The sequence below is a fragment of the Choristoneura fumiferana genome, chromosome 3 (assembly GCF_025370935.1).
Source record: "Choristoneura fumiferana chromosome 3, NRCan_CFum_1, whole genome shotgun sequence".
Lineage (NCBI taxonomy): Eukaryota > Metazoa > Arthropoda > Insecta > Lepidoptera > Tortricidae > Choristoneura > Choristoneura fumiferana.
The window spans coordinates 13646576-13664979 of NC_133474.1; the positions used below are offsets into that span (position 1 = coordinate 13646576).

Here is an 18404-nt window from a genome sequence, read left to right on the forward strand (position 1 = left end):
GCTACGAGTTAAATACCTACTTCTCTAAATCCCCATCGAAACGAAAAATGTCTCGCGTCTTCCTCAAAGTTAGCTGAATCGTCGCTCTAAAAGCAAATGTTTAGCTATTCCAAACTTTAAGTAATTTAAATTCACGCATGTCTCTCCCTGTGACATCATTAAGACTTTTAGATTATTGAAAGTAAAAAAAACGGAAGACTTGTGGGGCGTTCAGTTAAGGTTCTACATTCCATTTTAGATGTCGTTGCTCCAACTTTAGCATTTAATTTTAATAGCTGTATAGATGAAGGCGTAATTTCCAGATTTGATGAAATATGTAAAGTAGTTCCTATTTTAAATCAGGTGATAAAGATAATCCCTCTGATTATCGTCCTGTGTCCATCCTATCAGCGTTTAGCAAAAATATTCGAAAAAAATAATGCTGACGCAAGATCTTCGCATTTTAATACCCATAAAATCATGCATCCACAGCAGTTCGGATTCACAAAAGGCAGGTCTACTACAGACGCGGGTCATAGTTTAGTTAAATTCATATTGCAAGCTTGGGAGGAATCACATGACGCTATAGGTGTATTCTGCGACCTTTCGAAAGCTTTTGATTGTGTGGATCATGATACTTTAATTTGTAAGTTAAATTTTTATGGCATTCGTGGCCTCGCTTTAGAACTCATTAAATCTTACCTCACACAAAGAAAGCAAAAGGTAGCGATTAACGGAACGGTATCGGAGGGATCTGTGGTCGAAATGGGAGTGCCTCAAGGATCCATTCTTGCCCATTCCTGTATCTTATTTATGTAAATGACCTTACTTATATGGTAAGCCAAAAGTCGGGTATAGTTATGTTTGCTGACGACACGTCTTTACTGTTCAAGGTTAGTAGAAAAGATACCGACTTCATTGAGCCCAATGAAACCCTGTCCGTGATATCCGCATGGTTTGCTGCCAATAATTTGTTACTAAATCCTAAGAAAACTAAATGTATTAAATTCTCGTTGATAATTCATCTAGCTCGAATTCAGTTTCTAATATAAAGTTAAATGGTCAAACTATTGAATTTGTAAAATCAACAGTATTTTAGGAATAACGCTCGATTCTAAACTACAGTGGGGACCTCACGTCACAGCAATCGCGGGTAGATTGAGCTCTGCTGCTTTTGCAGTTTGAAAATACGGCAGCTAACCGATGTGGCGACGGCACGGTTGGTGTATTTTGCTTACTTTAATAGCATTATTTCGTACGGCCTTATTTTATGGGGATCTGCTGCAGACATTGAGTCAATTTTTATCTTACAAAAGAGAGCAATTAGAGCAATTTATAATTTGAAGACGCGTGAATCTTTAAGATCTTTTTTTAAGGAAACAGATATCCTAACCCTGCCGTCGCTTTATGTTTTTGAAATAATCATGTATGTTAGGAAGAACATATGTGATTTTCCCACTAACGTCGATAAGCCAAAGGCTACTAGAAACAGGAAGCTAAAGTTCCATCTTACAGACTGGCTAAAACCAAAAGTCTTTTCTGGGAAATTGCATACGTTTTTATAATAAATTCCAAAAAATATTAAAATGAAGGATACAAAATTCAGATCTATTGTCAAGAAGACATTAATATCAAAGGCGTATTATAAAGTTAATGATTATATCATGGACAGGGATATTTGGAAATAATTCCGATCCGCATTAGCGATCCCTTCAAATAGCGAACCTACTGTGTTAAAAATAAAGTTGTGTTAAATACTTGTGATGTTAAATACATTCATTTAATAATATTGTAAATCTGTTTTAAAAAAAAATATATATATACCTCGTTGAGTTTCTTGCCGGATTCTTCTCAGCAGAGGTTTTTCCGAACCGGTGGTAGTTTTTTTTTTTGACATTCATAAGTGCTTGTTATAGCCTAAATTGAATAAAGATATTTTGACTTTGACTTTGACTTTGTATACATTTTAGACGACCGGATGGCCGAGTGGTTAGAGAACCTGACTACGAAGCTTAAGGTCCCGGGTTCGAATCCCGGCCGGGGCAGATATTTGTATGAATAATACGAATGTTTGTTATTGGATCTTGGATGTTTAATATGTATTTAAGTATGTATATATCCATATAAGTATGTTTAACCGTTGCCTAGTGTCCATAGTAGGTACAAGCTTTGCTTAGTTTGGGACTAGGTTAATTGGTGTCAAGTGTCCCATGATATTTATTATTTATTTATTTATTAGTTATTTTTCGCTTGGATATTTTTTGGAGTTGGTTCAATTGTTTTGTTAAAAAGTTTACCTAGTTCGAGTGCTGTCAGTTACCATTAAGTAGCAGACAAGTTGGGACGTACTTTACATACGCTACGAGTTTAGGCTTAGGTAATATAGTAATATAAATAATTTTAAAGCGTCAAAGGAACAGCAAGATACGAAGTTCGAATTTTGCACTTGATAGAATAGAATAGAGCCAGGCATGAAAAAATGACAAAATATTTCCATAAAAGGATGGTAGGTACGGCAGTTTTCCCCTGCGCTCGACTTGGCTTGCTCAGTAGTATTTTTAACCCCCGAAGTAAAAAGAGGGGTGTTATAACCAGTAGCAATGGGCAATATTCATCTTTAGGCTGTAACAATTTTTAACCGACTAAAGAAAAGGAAGAGGTTAGTTTTTTTATGTTTGTGACCACAGAACTCCGCCATTTTGGAGCATCCACCCATTTTAGCATCCATTTTAGCTATCTCCATATCTTTTTCCCTTGAAATATAGCAGAGAACTGCTAGAAACAAGCCATCAAGAATATAAAAATAGCCGAATGTTATTGTCAAACAGAGAGCTATTTTTATATTTGAGTCTAAACACAATTGAACCTCTCGAAATAATAACCCAGCTCTACTATAGGATAGACACGCGCTTCAAAGGCTTTGAGAATTGGGATGCACCATTAAAAAATAACCTGTAGTTTTTATTTTATTTTTGGAAAGAATAAGATATTTTATGATACCATTTTCATCGATTTAGAATTTAAACGAGTATTATTTTTTTATATTTTTTTATAAAATATGCTGGATGACGTCGCAGTGAGACAGCCACGTTCCATTGCCTAGAAAAAATCAGGCGTACATAACATAATCTGTGGCATTACAATGTGACAGTAATACAAGCACGGTTTAGGGTCCTAAATGAACCATGACAAATAGTTTTATTTATTTATCTTCTTTTAGCTTCGATTATTCCTATGTTTGTTTAATGGTGTCATAGTAAATAGATATTTTTTATTAAAATCTGATATTTAAATTCTTTTATATTTACTTGTAACGTCGTATATAATTTAATAATATAATTTGTAAAAATACATTGGAAATACTCGTATACGTTTAAAGCCGGGTGCACATCATGTGATTATAGATCTATCTTTGTCACTCTTTGCAGAACAGCAACATTTCAAACTGTCAATTTGCTTTAGAGTGTAGACCTGCTTTATAACGGGCCTTTGTGACGGGACACAGCAGGGGTCAAATGAAGGTCATTACATTACTTAAATTTTATTTATTTAATTCATTTTATCATATTTTTGAAAACGCTATAAAAAGCCTATTTCTCCAAACGGTTTTCGATTTATTATACGTTGTCAAAAATTGGGACATCCCAGATTCTTTATTGTCTAAAATACTGGGAAAAGTCAGCGCGTTAGACAATACGGACTCTGGGCTTGATAAGCATACAAATAGGATTCGTACCTGTTCTGGAACCAAACTTGCACGACACGCATATCCAGTCCAGTGTCCTGGGCCAACTGTTCCCGGACATGACGGGCGGGTTTGGGGCTACTGCTGTATGCACTCTTGAGGGTCTCCAACTGTTTGGCTGTTATCGTCGTCCGCGGCCGCTTGCTCGCCGCGTCGCCGTCTATAGATCCTTCACCACCTAAAACAGTTAACCATTTAATAAAGATGATATTTAGGTACATTGCACAGAATTAGTTATTTTTTTTTCTTGAGAATATGTAACGATTTATTATTATTATTAGTAAAGATTCTGTCAAAAAGAAACTACCTACACCAAAATCCACGACTTTACTTGTATAACAATAAATTAAAAAACAGTTTTTTAATGTCTCATTGCCGTCGATATACCTACTTGTATTTTTGTAGGCGTTAATTTACGTAATTATTACTTCCGTGTCTAATTTTTTTTTTATTTTTTTTTGCAGAATTTAAATCCAATTAAATGTTTAAAATGCATTAAGAACTACCTTAAGATTTAGGTAGTTCTATTGTTACAAGATTTTATTGTTTCACCTAGATTAAAAATAACAGCTCGATACATTTTGACACTCCTAAAACAAAGCTTATCATTAAATCAAATTTTACTTTCTTCCAACAAGTGGCCAAATCTATGACACTCTTAATTACAAAAACAATAAAAGCTGGTACTTACTAACCTTTGGCTCTTGCCGCTTCATAATCCGGCTTGCAGACAAGCTTGCCGTCTTCCATGAGGTAAAACTCGTCGCCAGTATTAAGCGTCCGTGCGCACGCGGCGCAAGCGAAGCACCGCATGTGGTAGACGTGCGACTGCGCTCTCCGGACCACCTGCGTGGGGGGGATGCCTTGCCCGCAGCCCGCGCACTTGGTACCAAACCGCCTAGGACAACAGCCGGAAAAACAACAACATTATCAAAATGAAAGATGTTATGCTCAGGGTTACGGTAGTTGGCGAAGCGTATAAACTATCTTGGACTGGATTATGTTGAACAATGTGATATAGGTAAGCAAAATTGTTAGCCCGGTTATACGCGCCTGGTCTTTGTACAACAAAAACCGTCGGTAAAAGTACGTTTAAATTCAATTTATTCATTTCAGACAGAGACAAAGGTTATACTTATTTTTTTAGCATTAGAATGAATGTAAGCGATCTTGACATGTATTTTTATTGAAAACATTTTTGAAAAAAAAGTCACAGCAAATATGTAACAATTAGCAAGGATGACCATTTACATCACACTTATATTATTTTGGTATCATATGTAATAGTTACTGTTTTATTAAAAACGTTTTTCAGTAAAAAGACTCTTCAAGATTGTTTACCTTTTTTCTAATGCTAAAAAAACGAAGTATAGGTTAGCTAATAAAGTCTTACAACTAATGTTAGAACACATGATTATTAATAGTCTTTTATTATACGATATTACTTCATAATCTTAAAAATCCTGCTCCGGGAAGCCCGATGAATGGAATTCCAGTGCTTAGCCATTGAATTAGCTGACATTCCTACCGAATTTTATTAAATTGTTTTTTATTCACAAATGAAAAGTAAGAAGGTAATAAAATGAATCTTGCACGACACATTAAGTCTCGGATTAAATGCAAGCAAGGATACCATGTTCAAACCACACAGAATAAATCAGTAAAATTTGCTCTAGCAACATATTACAATGATTGTTTCGTTATTCCTTAGATTGTCAATATCTCTGTTACTATGTAACGGAATATGTGGCGTTAAAAGGGTCACTCCAACTCAAATCTTTTTCTTTTAGATAGATACATAAAACCGACCCCTGATATGAAAACGCAGATGAGGCCGAAACAGAATACGACGAAAAACATTTTTTTAGGATACCTTGTATTTATACCTACCTAATCTCATCTCGGCCTATATAACGTTCAACTACAGGACACAAGTCTCTCAGAATGAGATAGTTTGGCCGTAGTTCCCGCCGTATTAAAATTGCCATTATTATAAAAACTTACTTAAAGAAGTCGTCAGTGCAATAGAGCTGGTTGTTTCTCGCGAAACATTTCCCGGAGAGCATAGCGCGGCATTCGACGCAACGCAGGCAGCCGGCGTGCCACGTACGGTCCGATACCTTGAGCACGTACCGGTCCACTATCATCTCGTGGCAACCTCCGCATTTGGGGATGCTGGCTGAAACAACAAAACTTCTATGAAATTTTTAAGCCAAAAAACTATGCTAAAATGGGAGCATATAGTAAAGAATAGGGAATTATATGACTGGAGATCAAATTGAGGTGCTTGACGAATGTCATGCAGACTCTCACAAAATAATAGTAACGTGAATTTATTTGCCAGGTTAAGTTATTCTTGAACCGGTTTTTTTATTATTTTGAGAACGCTTATTATACGCGCTAAGTTCTACAACTACTTGATTGTTTCTAGAAGCGCTACGTGAGTACTTTTGGAACGTAGAACAGATCAACATTAATTATTTCTATGGATTATCCGCAAGTTTTTGTTTCATATTCATTGATATGGATTAATAGTTATTATCAATTAAGTTTGCTTTGCAAAAAATCACTGTTAGTTCATGTGTCTTAAAAGATAAAGTCAATGGCAAAAAGAAGAGCCTCTTGATTCATATTTAAAAAGAAACAGTGGTCCACAACTGTACGAATCTTTGTCACTAAAATAAAATAAGTTATCAAGTTTCGATTCTTTACACTTAGGCAATTAGTTAATAATCTCAATAAAATGATAATTATAGGTTAAAGTATCAAGCAGCAGTGGTAGTAAGTTGATTCTCACATTAGCCTCCAAGTCTTACATAATTTTGTGAAATTTACGAAGAAACTTAATCATAGGCTTATATAATTAAAAGACGATATATACCTACATAGTAATATTTACAACAGAGACAATCGAATTGTTGATGTAAATATCGTGCGTTGATAACATTTTTCTTCACAACTGTGATAAAGTTTACAGATATGAATACGTACACTCTCAAATTACTGAGAAATTAGATAGGCGTGGTGGCCCGGATTGACACTGTAACTAGGTCAAATCGACACAGTAAACTGTGTTTTTGCTAGTAAAACGCATATATGGTACTTCTAATGCTTTTTGTAGTGCTATGGTCCGACATAGGACAGTCCAGATGACGAAAGGGCAAGAATTCATCAGTTGTTATCTACTCACATATCTGATACTTAATGCTTCCGGTGGCAAAGGGGCTGCTTGCTGTTTAGTACTTATTTACTACACCTATTTAAAATTTTCTTGTCGAATATTGCACTCGGATAATAAAATTAAGTACACTTTTTTCACCATCTTTAAAAACGAAGGAGGTCCAGAATTCCCTGTATTACTAACTTATTTACGTTTAGTGTAATTTTCCTGTAAACAGATGTGATATCTATTGAAGCAATTAATGCTTACTAAAAACAACTAATATTCTGGTGGAAAATGCACTTCAAACTGAGTGCATTTTTCAGCAGAATATTAGTTGTTTTTTTTTATAAAAAGCTTAATTCAACAATTTGTACAGTCGTAACAATGAACTTCTGTTCAAGGTATCATTTATATCTACAATTGGTTTGGTAATGGTTCTATTGAGCACAATTGTATACCAGTATTGTATCTCTCATTTACCTTGTTAATATACACAGTTTATAATGTTGTATGTAGGTAAACATAGACAATTACTCATCAGTACATATATAAGCTACCTATATGAATATCTACCTACCTAGTACACTTAGCGTCGATTATATGAGTACCTACTTAATTTTGATTGACCTACGACAAATGTGACCAAACTATGAAAGTACTCCTAGAGTCCTAGTGCATATTGAAATTGTAATTAGGTAATAAGAATTCATAAATTTTCCTGTACTGAACTGAACTATAATTAATGAGATCGCATGGGATTGTTTGATTGAACTTCAAAATTGTACACAGTACCTAAGTGATTTTCATTGTTTAACTCCTTGGTTTTCAAAAAGTTTAATGATTTGTTTGATTGTTTAAGCTGTTCTTTTCTATCCTGACAAAGGTACATTCCTACTTAAGTGTACCTACGTAACACACCATTACCAGGCTAAACAAAAATAAAATTATTTGTATTTTAGTACTTAGGTAATGCAAAGTGAACTTGCTAAGCTGCTAAGGAATGACTTAAGTATTATCCATTCTACAATATTTATGTTTTTTTGTGATATTTATACACTTATTTTGAAATTTTGCACGATTAATTAATCCTCAGCTTAAATTATTATAGATTTTCAAAATTCTTTTTTAGTCTTTCATAATGTGAGCCACCACTAGGTACTAATACAGATCATCCGGTCTGTAGTTTTTATTATATTTACGTCCTCATAACACAGATTTTCTCTCATAATGAGACGGCTTGAGGTGTAGCGTAGTGTAGCAAAAAAGCCGTTTTAGCCTAGCGGTTTGACCTAAGGCCTCTCAAGCAGAGGGTCGTGGCTTCGAGCCCGGGCTCGCACCTAAATTTTTCGGTATTTATATGCGTAATTTTATTTGAAATTTACTATGAGCTTTTCAGTAAAGAAGGACATCGTGACAAAAGCATTACACACCTGTTAGGGAGTCAATGGTGTGTGTAATGTTCCTTATCCGGACAGGGCCTGCGTGAGAACTGCAGCCTAAGCCTAAGCATTTGAGGGGAAGCCAGTGCCCAGTAGGCGGGAGAGAGATTGTTTAACAAGTGAAGTGAGAAATACACTTAATCAACAAGTGTTTACGTAATTTATTGAATCAGGCGTTACTTTGCGGAGGTCCGTAGCAATGAACTAACCGTACACCATGTCGACACCTCCTACGTATACTGGTACAAGTGCATAATCATAAATTTACAGGAGAGCTGTTCAAAGGTTCCAAAACTTGTAACTTTCTCATTTGATGATATAACTTTTCAAAATTTTGCATTGGTTCCAAAGAAAATATTTGCTTTCTACCTGTATTCATGGAATTTTGAAATTTCTTATAGTTTTTGAGAAAATTGCAGATAGACTACTATACGCGTATTTTACATCTTGTAGTTGTGCGGTATACTGAGCTAATTACCACTTGCTCCAGTATACGGCGTAATGCGTAGATTACTGATCTAACGATATTTTTATATTGTATATGAATTTTTAGATGAAATACTTATATGGCTTGCAATGAACAATAAAACAGATGCTCTTTTACCTTTATCTATTGATTTATAAACGTTTTTATCACTTGCATCAATATACGCTAACATTAGCATGCCACTTGTACCAATATACCGCTAGTAATGTTTTAAACGTGCTATACAAAATACAGAAATATACCTTTATAAAAAACCTCACTTGAAATATAAATGGTTTTATTAAGAAAAATAATTGTATTAAGTGCTTTAAATTAATGGAAGCACATTCAATGGATTCGTATTCCTGTTCAAATGTGTACTCGTATTTTATTGTGAAAGGTTCCTCATGTGATACATATATCGCATCGCACCCATTTGTACATAACGGTTTAGCTTTTTGTGCCTCTTCAGGGTTCCGTACCCAAAGGGTATAAACGGAAACCCTACTTCTATATACTACTTCGCTGTCCGTCCGTCTGTCACCAGGCTGTATCTCATGAACCATGATAGTTAGACAGTTGAAATTTTCACAGATTATGTATAACTGTAGTCGATATAATATATATATATATAACAAAAAATTGAACAGAATAAATATTTAAGGGGGCCCCCATACAGCAAATGTATTTTTTTTTGCCATTTTTATTCTAATCCTAATGAAGTTGTATAGATGGTATGGAACCCTTCGTGCGCGAGTCTGATTAGCACTTTGCTTAAGCCAAGCTTTGACATGAAATATTGAGTCAAAGTCAAAATATCTTTTATTCAATTTAGATTGTAACAAGCACTTATGAATGTCAAAAAAATCTACCACCGGTTCGAAAAAACCTCTGTTGAGAAGAGTCTGGCAATAAACCTAGATATATTTTGTAAACAGATTTACAATCATATTTTAGTGATATCTATACATCACAAGTATTTAACACAACTACATATTTAAAACAGTTCTCAATTCGCTATTGGAGTAAGCACTCGCCAATGCGGATCGGAATTATTTCCAAATTTCCTATCCATGATATAATCATTAATTTTAATAATACGCCTTATATATTAATGTCTTCTTGACAATAGATTTAAATTTTGTGTCTGTTTCTGAGTCTTGGGAAACTTCTATAACTTCATACGGTTTACCCGTTTTCGCCATATACATAGCCAGGTACATTTCTTAGGTGTGTATAAAAAAATGTGTATAGGGGGTTATTAAAAACCTGTACTATACTTTAAACCACACTAGGGCTACTAATTACTAATATGATCCAAGTAGAAAAATACTGTGATTCGAAAAAAAAAGTTTTGCATGGAAGTGGAGTCGCAAGAAGACTTTCTAATTTCGATGTTTTCCACTTATATCGTATTAGTAATCAGTAGCCCTAATATGGGTTACAGTATAGTACAGGATTTTTTTTATCAACCTGTAGGTATATTGAAATTTACTGTTCTCATTTTAATTAAAGCATGCATGCCTTCGCCTTCTTTCAACTACCAGAATGCAATGTAATACTGCAATGTTATATTTATAGCACGCGTACATGTAGGTATAGCCGAGGAAACTGAATCACGTACTGGTACTGGGGTGGAACCGTTGTACTACCAATGTTATGTTGACATCCCATACATTTGCCAAAGAAATCATAGCGAAATAGATCACGAAAAGGTTTCACATTGGATTTAGTTTCCATGACTGTCTATGAGAAATACGGCAATTGTGGTCTTGCCCTCCGCAATTACCAAAACATGTTTTTTTATATACATACTATCAAATTATGTGTTCGTAGAACAGTTTAAACGGTCCGCACGCAGCAACGGCTAGCGCGTACACTGAGGCAACTGCCAGTTACACTGGACTTCCCCGGCCCCGCGACAATATCGGTGCCGCGTATAGTGGTGCATGTCGGTTGCCTCAGTGTACGTTGTACCGATTAGCAAAACGGTGTTAGATGCATTCATATACGTCACTTTATTTCCAAAACTAATAGGAATATCCGTGCAAATTTTTTGTGGTAGGTAAATAAGGAAATATTAATCACAAAATTGCAAAAAACTAAAAATCAGAAATTTGTCACTTGTACCAGTATACGTAGGAGGTGTCGATGTTACCAGTTGTTGACTTGTTAGCTAACAACTAGTAACATGGTGTAAGGTTGTATCACTCTGAAGATGAGCTCTGGTTGAGTTCGAAACGCGTCAGTGTAGTGTGGTGGTGGTGATAGATGGGTTTGTGTGATTTGTGTATGTTCTTACAGTGTGGAGGTGGAGGAACTGCATGAACACGCATATTTGCATAAACTTAGCTATCGTAAGGTCGCGGGTGAGCAAGGAAATTCTTTTAGTTTAAGTATTTAATTTACGTATCTTTACTTAAACTTTCATTGCTATCCAATTTCGAGGGACCCTAACTGTAATTTAGGGCGGTGAAATAGAAGAAGTGGGCAAAGCTGCGTACTGCATCTTTTTACCCGACTTAATACCCGGATTATATTTTTTAACACTTTTAAAGATCTGGACTGTGGACTGTGAGTGCACCTTCAGTGAATTCTTTTAAAAACAGACTTGATAAGTACTTTGAAGACAATTACACAAGTGATCAGTGATCACTGTCTCCTCCTATATTCATCATATTCCCTAGATTCATCATAGATAATTAAATAAATACCTAGTCAAAGATCCCTAACTGCACCTATTTAGTAGTTTTTGCGAGTTAATACAAACACACCACATTTTAAACACTGTTAAACTTCGAATAACATGAGGAACACTTGTCGCTAAATTTGAAAACGGGCGCTTCTGGTCTGGGCACTATTCGTTGGGAAATATGCCCGCTTCGCTCATCATTGCTCCCTAAGCAAAATCCGATTAAGATCAACTCAAAGATTGACACTGGCACGACGCGTAAACTAAACAAAACACAAGCGCGGCGCCGGCGCCGTTGGTACATACACAGGAACACTTCGGGCAGGTGCTCGAGCTGGATCGGTGGCACGCGCATGTCTTCGATCTCGGCCTCCTCCGCGCCAGGGTACATCATGGTCCCCAGCATACTCACGGCCGTCCCGACTCACCGCGATCGGTACACTGAGGGTCCACAACCCCAACCCTCTTATCGCTGCTGGCACGCGATTGGTCGCCGCGTTTTCCACGATAACAAGCACCACGCCCATCGCCCAATCCAGACGCGGGCCCACCCATCGATCGATTGCAAGAATTTTCGCGCATTTCCATACAAGATATTAAACGCTTGCATCGCTTTAATGCTTCGCAGCCAGGTGTTCGCCGCAATGCTGCATTTATTTATATATTGCATTTATCAGCGTAGGAACATATAGAGATCCTCAAAACTCTTTTATTACCTACAACAAGCAGCGGGGTGACATTTTTTAATAACTATTAAAACCTACCAAATGCGGCTCCTGCATTCTCGAGCTTTTAATTTGTCATTTTAGGCCAGAATTTTTGGCAACAAATAATATTTTTAGTTAACCTTAAAAAATTTGATGACCACTTTATTATCTGAAATTGTTGCGTCTTTGCCAACTAAAGAAAAATATGTATAAAACTTGGAAGTTGATCTTTAAAGACCTCAAAACAAAAAAACGGAGCCCTTATAGGATCACTTTACTGTCCGCCCGTTTGTATATCCGTTTATCTCTGGAACGCGTAGAGGTATCACGCTGAATTTAATATCAAATAGGTACTCACGTCTGCTACCCCTCGAACAAGTAAAAAAATCAAACTCCTAAGACAACGTAGGTAATCAAAAGATACAATTATTAAAAAGGCGTTTCCATACAAATTGCCGTGACCGAAAAACCTATAGGATAGTACTTCCGGTTATCCTATTAACTTGAAATTTGGTTTAAAGCTCTTATAGCAAAACCAATAAGACAAATCTGAAAAACCTTATTTTTTTAGGTCTGTCTATGTCATGTAACCATCTAAATTGACCCCACAATGTGTACATTTTGCTAAGGAGAGGGGCTCTGCTGACACTGGATATTCACAGATACGCATAAATTTTTACAAAAACCTCGGTTCGCGAGTTTCATTCGCACATCTAACCAACTTGAAATTTGGTACGTGTGTGTAAATACGATGACCTAGCATACCGTAAACAAAAATAGTATTTATAAAATGAAGAATCCATAAGTATATTTTTTTTAAATGAGATAGTTTTAAAAAGTTAAGTTTTTTCAACGTCGGTCTCTTGCAAATAATGAAAAATTGTATTTAAAATGTGTATTTACTATGTCCTATTACGTATTTTTTTCCAAAGACAATAATTTATTAATATCTTGTCTATTAAAAGTCAATTCCATTTCGTAGCGGATTCGTAGCACTTCGTAGCTTTTGCTTTTTGTTAAATCCTCTCATTAACCGCTTTTGAATTGATTACCTTACTTGATATAAAATTTACGGTTATGTCCTATGATATTCGTATTAGGTACTTATTAAGGGTGAATATTTCTCTGTTCCAAAATGTGGCAGTATGAGTAGAAAAAAATACTTTTGCCACCACATTATTCGGATTTCAAACCAGCCCCTTAGGTTTTTTTTGTCTGCCTCGTCGTCGCTGGTTTCTCTCTGACATCTCCAAGTAGCTGTATAAGTCCACCTCTGTGGATACATGCTACAGACGCATCCCTTTTTTAGTTACCGATTTTTTCCGTAACGTCGGCTATGATTATGAGTATTTCCGAGCGCAGCATTATGTTCTTTTTTTTTATTCGGCTTGATGGCAAACGAGCAAGTGGGTCTTCTGATGGTAAGAGATTACCACCGCCCATAGACACCTGCAACACCAGGAGGATTGCAGATGCGTTGCCAACCTAGAGGCCTAAGATGGGATACCTCAAGTGCCAGTAATTTCACCGGCTGCCTTACTTTCCACGCCGAAACACAACAGTGCAAGCACTGCTATTTCATAGAGGATTAGCGAGCAAGATGGTGGTAGAAATCCGGGCGGACCTTGCACAAGGTCTTACCACCTGCGCCTGCACCTGTTCTTTTTTTTTTTTTTATTCGACTGGATGGCAAACGAGCAAGTGGGTCTCCTGATGGTAAGAGATCACCACCGCCCATAGACACCTGCAACACCAGGGGGATTGCAGATGCGTTGCCAACCTAGAGGCCTAAGATGGAATACCTCAAGTGCCAGTTCTGGATTCAATCTATTCTTTTTACACCTAAAATATGCTGTGCACTATTGCTCTTTGGCAAACCTTAGGCTTAGACTTTTGATTTATTGATCAAAAATCATATATGCGTAGGTATTGTATTTAGGTTAAGATAGGATACACAGGTCGATGAATTTTCACTAATTTTAATATATATATGCAGGTTCCCCTTCAGTAAGCTCTTTCATAGACCGTAGCTCTCCCTGACGTCATTGACTCGTCTTTCTTATCTTATAATGTTATGATAATGAAAGACACTAAGATATGTCTGCCTAAATGGATACGTGTTACCTACACGTTCGTCAGTAGTGTACCTATTGATGGATCTGGATCGAGCGCGACACGCGAGCGAAGCGTCCCTGTTCGAGCTTGGGCAAAAATGGTTTCGTATTTCTATCCAGCGCTGTTTTCCTGTACAGCCTCTACAGGCTGAATTTCTCAATCGGTTCTCGTGAATTTTTGTGAGCAGGTAAGATATTTTATACCATTGTTTTTTTTTCAGTTTTTGGCGTTTTTTTAAAAAAATGGCCGAGCCATGGGCGTTAAAATCGTTAAAAATATTATATTTCAACCACTTTGCGAGTTCTACAGCTAGCAGAGCCAATAGTAGACAAGCTTTGACTAAGGTAGGTAGTGAATTTTTTTAAATTATATAAATATAACGTATTTTTGATTTAAATAATTTGAACCTCATATTTTTCAAAAAGGAACCGAATTATGAACTAGCCAAGCACTCTGCCATTTTTCTTAAATGTTTCTCTAGCCTAAATTATTACCGTTATTATCGGTAATAAAGGATTGCTTTTTTGGTCTGGCTTTCAGCCATGCGAGTCTAGTCTAAGTATTTTTGTGGTTTGAACGTATTGATAATTGTTTTTTTTTTGACTGACGCACTCAAAATATTTTTTTCTCTTATTTAGGAATTAGAATTGAGAAATTGCTGATTTGTCTACTTAATCTAAAAAGATTATATTTGTAAGCATAACTGGTAACTTATAGCACTGTTCTAAGGTCAGCCACAATATAAGGACACATTTTGCTTTAGTATTTTTTCGGAGTGACTTAATTTAATCCGAAACAATATAGCTAAGCACCTAACCAATGAGGGTTTTCACATGGGCGAAATTTCCGTTTGACGTTTGCTCGTGATTGGTTAAATAACTAAATGAGACAATCGCAAGTAAACGTCAAACGTCAAACGGACCTCACGATACTAACGCCATCTAGCGATATTCCGCCTCCGTGAAAACCCTCATTACATTATGTAATAGCAAAGTAAGGTTGTAAGAAGTCGAAAAGCTAAACTTTAATTTTAGGTATCTACATCCCTTAAAAAGGCCAGTGGCCTTTAATCAAATTTGCAACTACTGCAAATTCAGTCCTAAGATCTCTTTATATGAATACCTCTAGCAGCAGCTGTGATGATCATAAATAGATGGAAGATTCGATAATAATACGAATATGTAATACTTACATAAGTAAAGGAGCCTGGCTTTAAGCGTATACCTACTTAGGTACTTACCTATTACGCAAACTACTAATAATCTCGTAAACAAGTCCTAGCGTTCTTTATACTTATAGCAAAGAAATGCGCTATCTACTCATATGTTCACTAAACCTAACTATTCCTACCTATGTTGTTATTTAGGCTGACTACTTGTAGGTATTTGGCGATTTTATTATTTTCGAGGAGAAAGTGCCATCAGCCCATTAAAATCTAATAATCTCCACTAAAGCTTACTAGGTAAGCTATCCCTGACTAATATGGCCACTTTTAAATGCGGTAAACTGCAAAATTCCCGTGAAAGTTATTTAACTAGGCCTTTTAATTAGGTACCTATTGTTTCTTCATTAAGGACCCTAAAAATAATAAGAGCAGGAAAGGACCTTAAACAAAATGCGCACGACTATTAGACTAGGAATTTTATGTTTAGCTCCTAAAAAGTAACATGAAGCAATTATTCCATTAGACATATTTGGCAAACCACACTTATTCGAAATTAGTAACGTTCCGTCCTGCCCCAGATTTATATAATTTAATATCTAGTCATTGATAAGACTAAACCTAGATTTTATCCTAAAATAGATTGCTACATATTCAGTCAGTATGAAATTTGATCGCTATAATCGTTTGAAATATCACCCTTTTTTCTTCGGGGGTGAAAAACAACACAAATCATCCGACCAACCGGGTATTCTGTTGTAGCTATTCGCTATTATGCGTATATTATCGTTTACCTTTACTTGCCCGAATTTCACTTGCCATACCAACTTTTGCCATAAAATATATAGAAATATATAGGTTAGTTTAGTGTAATAGCAACTCTGAAGAAATTACTAAGTATTTCAGAAATAAATTACTTTATGGCAAATGAAAATTCTACAAAACGATACATTCGGGCATATGAAATTCGGGCAAACGATAGAGAACCGTATAGTTATTCTATCATAGTTAGGACTACGAATGGTAGTTTTCTTAACCCTTTATGACTAATGGGTATTTTGTATAGCATGACCTTTAAAGCGAAATTTAAAACATTATATCCGACTTGAAGAGATGGACTCTTTCAGTTCCTGTTCTAATACGCAATTTTAATCCACACAGCCCGAGGCCCAGAGGAAGTTTTGTTAATTATAGAATTTCAAAAAAATTGATTTTTCTCTCCAAAAAAATGAGACATGGGCCTCATGAGGTGTGTACTTTGACGTGAGACTTGAGGTCTTTAAATACGTTCACTTCTTTCTCATACGGGATGAGCATGAGCCAGAGGTAACGCAATAACGACCTCAAGTCTCGTAAGGCAGCCTATGTCCATCCACAGCTAGCCGGATATCTCCTTCAGAATCGAATACCCCCCCTTCCCCTCCCACTGCTCCTAACCTCTCCTCATCTTCATCTCTACCGTTATTAAATCCTGAAAGCAGAAAAACTAACTTTTAGTATTTTGCATGTAAAAAAGGTTAATAAAACAACAATTAGAGTAAAATAAGACACCTTGATAGGTTTTATTGAATAAAAATAAATCTCAATATCTATTTGTAAATTATGCACTTTGGACGTACCTACGTACCTACTTCGCGTTATCAATAAGTACACAAACGTTAATTCTTTTAACAACAAAATCATTATTTTTACACTACGTAAGTGCAGTAACAACTTGAAATAATCACAAGTATATTTTATTTATTTTGGTTTATATTATACACAATTGGCTGTCAGTTTAAAAATTTTACTTTATAATATGTTTAAACATTCATCTGTTTCATGATTTGACAGTTATTTAAAAAAATTACTTTACATAAAAATTGTATTATGATATTAACACATTAGGTATAGTTAGGTATAATAAGATTCTGACAACGTCACAAGTTTTCAAATATCAAATAAAATATAAATTTATAGTAATTGTCCACACACATATAGCTCATAACCGATAACGTCACTAACCTTATAAAAAAAGTTTAAGATAGTTATTCGTTTCACTTTTTGGTCATTATAAATGTCGTACACATTCCTTAACCCTGCACTTTTTGTGATAATATACTAATTATTTTAAATATAATGCCTATATTGATCTAGAGTTCGTCTTCCTACAATATGAATTGTCATATAGCAAACTGTTTCTACCCATAAATATTTTGCTCCGTAGTAGGTCCAAGAATACTCGTACAAATGGAAAAACATAAACTGCACTGAGTTCACTATTACCAATGTAATTCGAGTGATGCGTTGTTTGCCTCCGTGAGTTGCAATTTTATTACAGTCTCAAATGCCAATACCTTACTACTTTTACTTTTGAACAATATTAATAAAGACATTCACTGAAATTTGCAAATATTTTTTATAAATACGGCACACATAAACAATACAAATTCATATTTTAAATTGAAAAAGACTACTTCGTTTTACACAATATTTGCAATAATTTTATTTTGCGTTTAACATTGTATTTCTTAATACCTATTCAATAAAATCAAAGTCACGATTTAACCTAAGGAAATGTAAATATTGCTCTTGTAATTTTTGGAATCACATCAATGAACATGCAACAAAACATTATAAGCAAACTATTGTCGGAACATTTTGTCAGGAGTTTACGAAACGCAAATCTTATCACGTTACAACTTGTAATCACTACAAAACAATACTATATTATTTTTTATAATCGTATGAATTATGACATTAGACCACTGAATCACAAATATTTTAGAATTAAAAACAACGCAATAAAAGTAGAGGCTTCAAAATCACAATAGAATTTAAACAACAATATTTATTATATTATAATATATTATTTGGAAAAACTCAGAGGTGCGAGCCGGGGTTTGAACCCACGACCCTCTGTCGGAATTACATTTGAAATTTACCACGAGCTTTGC

The 18404-nt window shown here is 35.4% G+C and overlaps 1 protein-coding gene across 4 annotated transcripts in view; it reads right to left on the reverse strand.

The window, feature by feature from the left end:
• The window catches only part of Lim3 (Lim3 homeobox protein), an 81073-nt gene that overhangs the window by 20479 nt on the left and 42190 nt on the right, over positions 1 to 18404 (reverse strand). For 3 of the 4 annotated variants that reach the window (XM_074085720.1, XM_074085719.1, XM_074085723.1), the window contains 3 exons: positions 5729 to 5903; positions 4420 to 4622; positions 3716 to 3902 (listed from right to left, as the gene is read on the reverse strand). In XM_074085720.1, coding sequence (XP_073941821.1) covers positions 3716 to 3902; positions 4420 to 4622; positions 5729 to 5903 — 565 coding nt within the window. Of the gene's footprint in view, positions 1 to 3715; positions 3903 to 4419; positions 4623 to 5728; positions 5904 to 11790; positions 11913 to 18404 lie in introns of those variants that run through there. The other variant, XM_074085722.1, reaches the window with a different exon arrangement.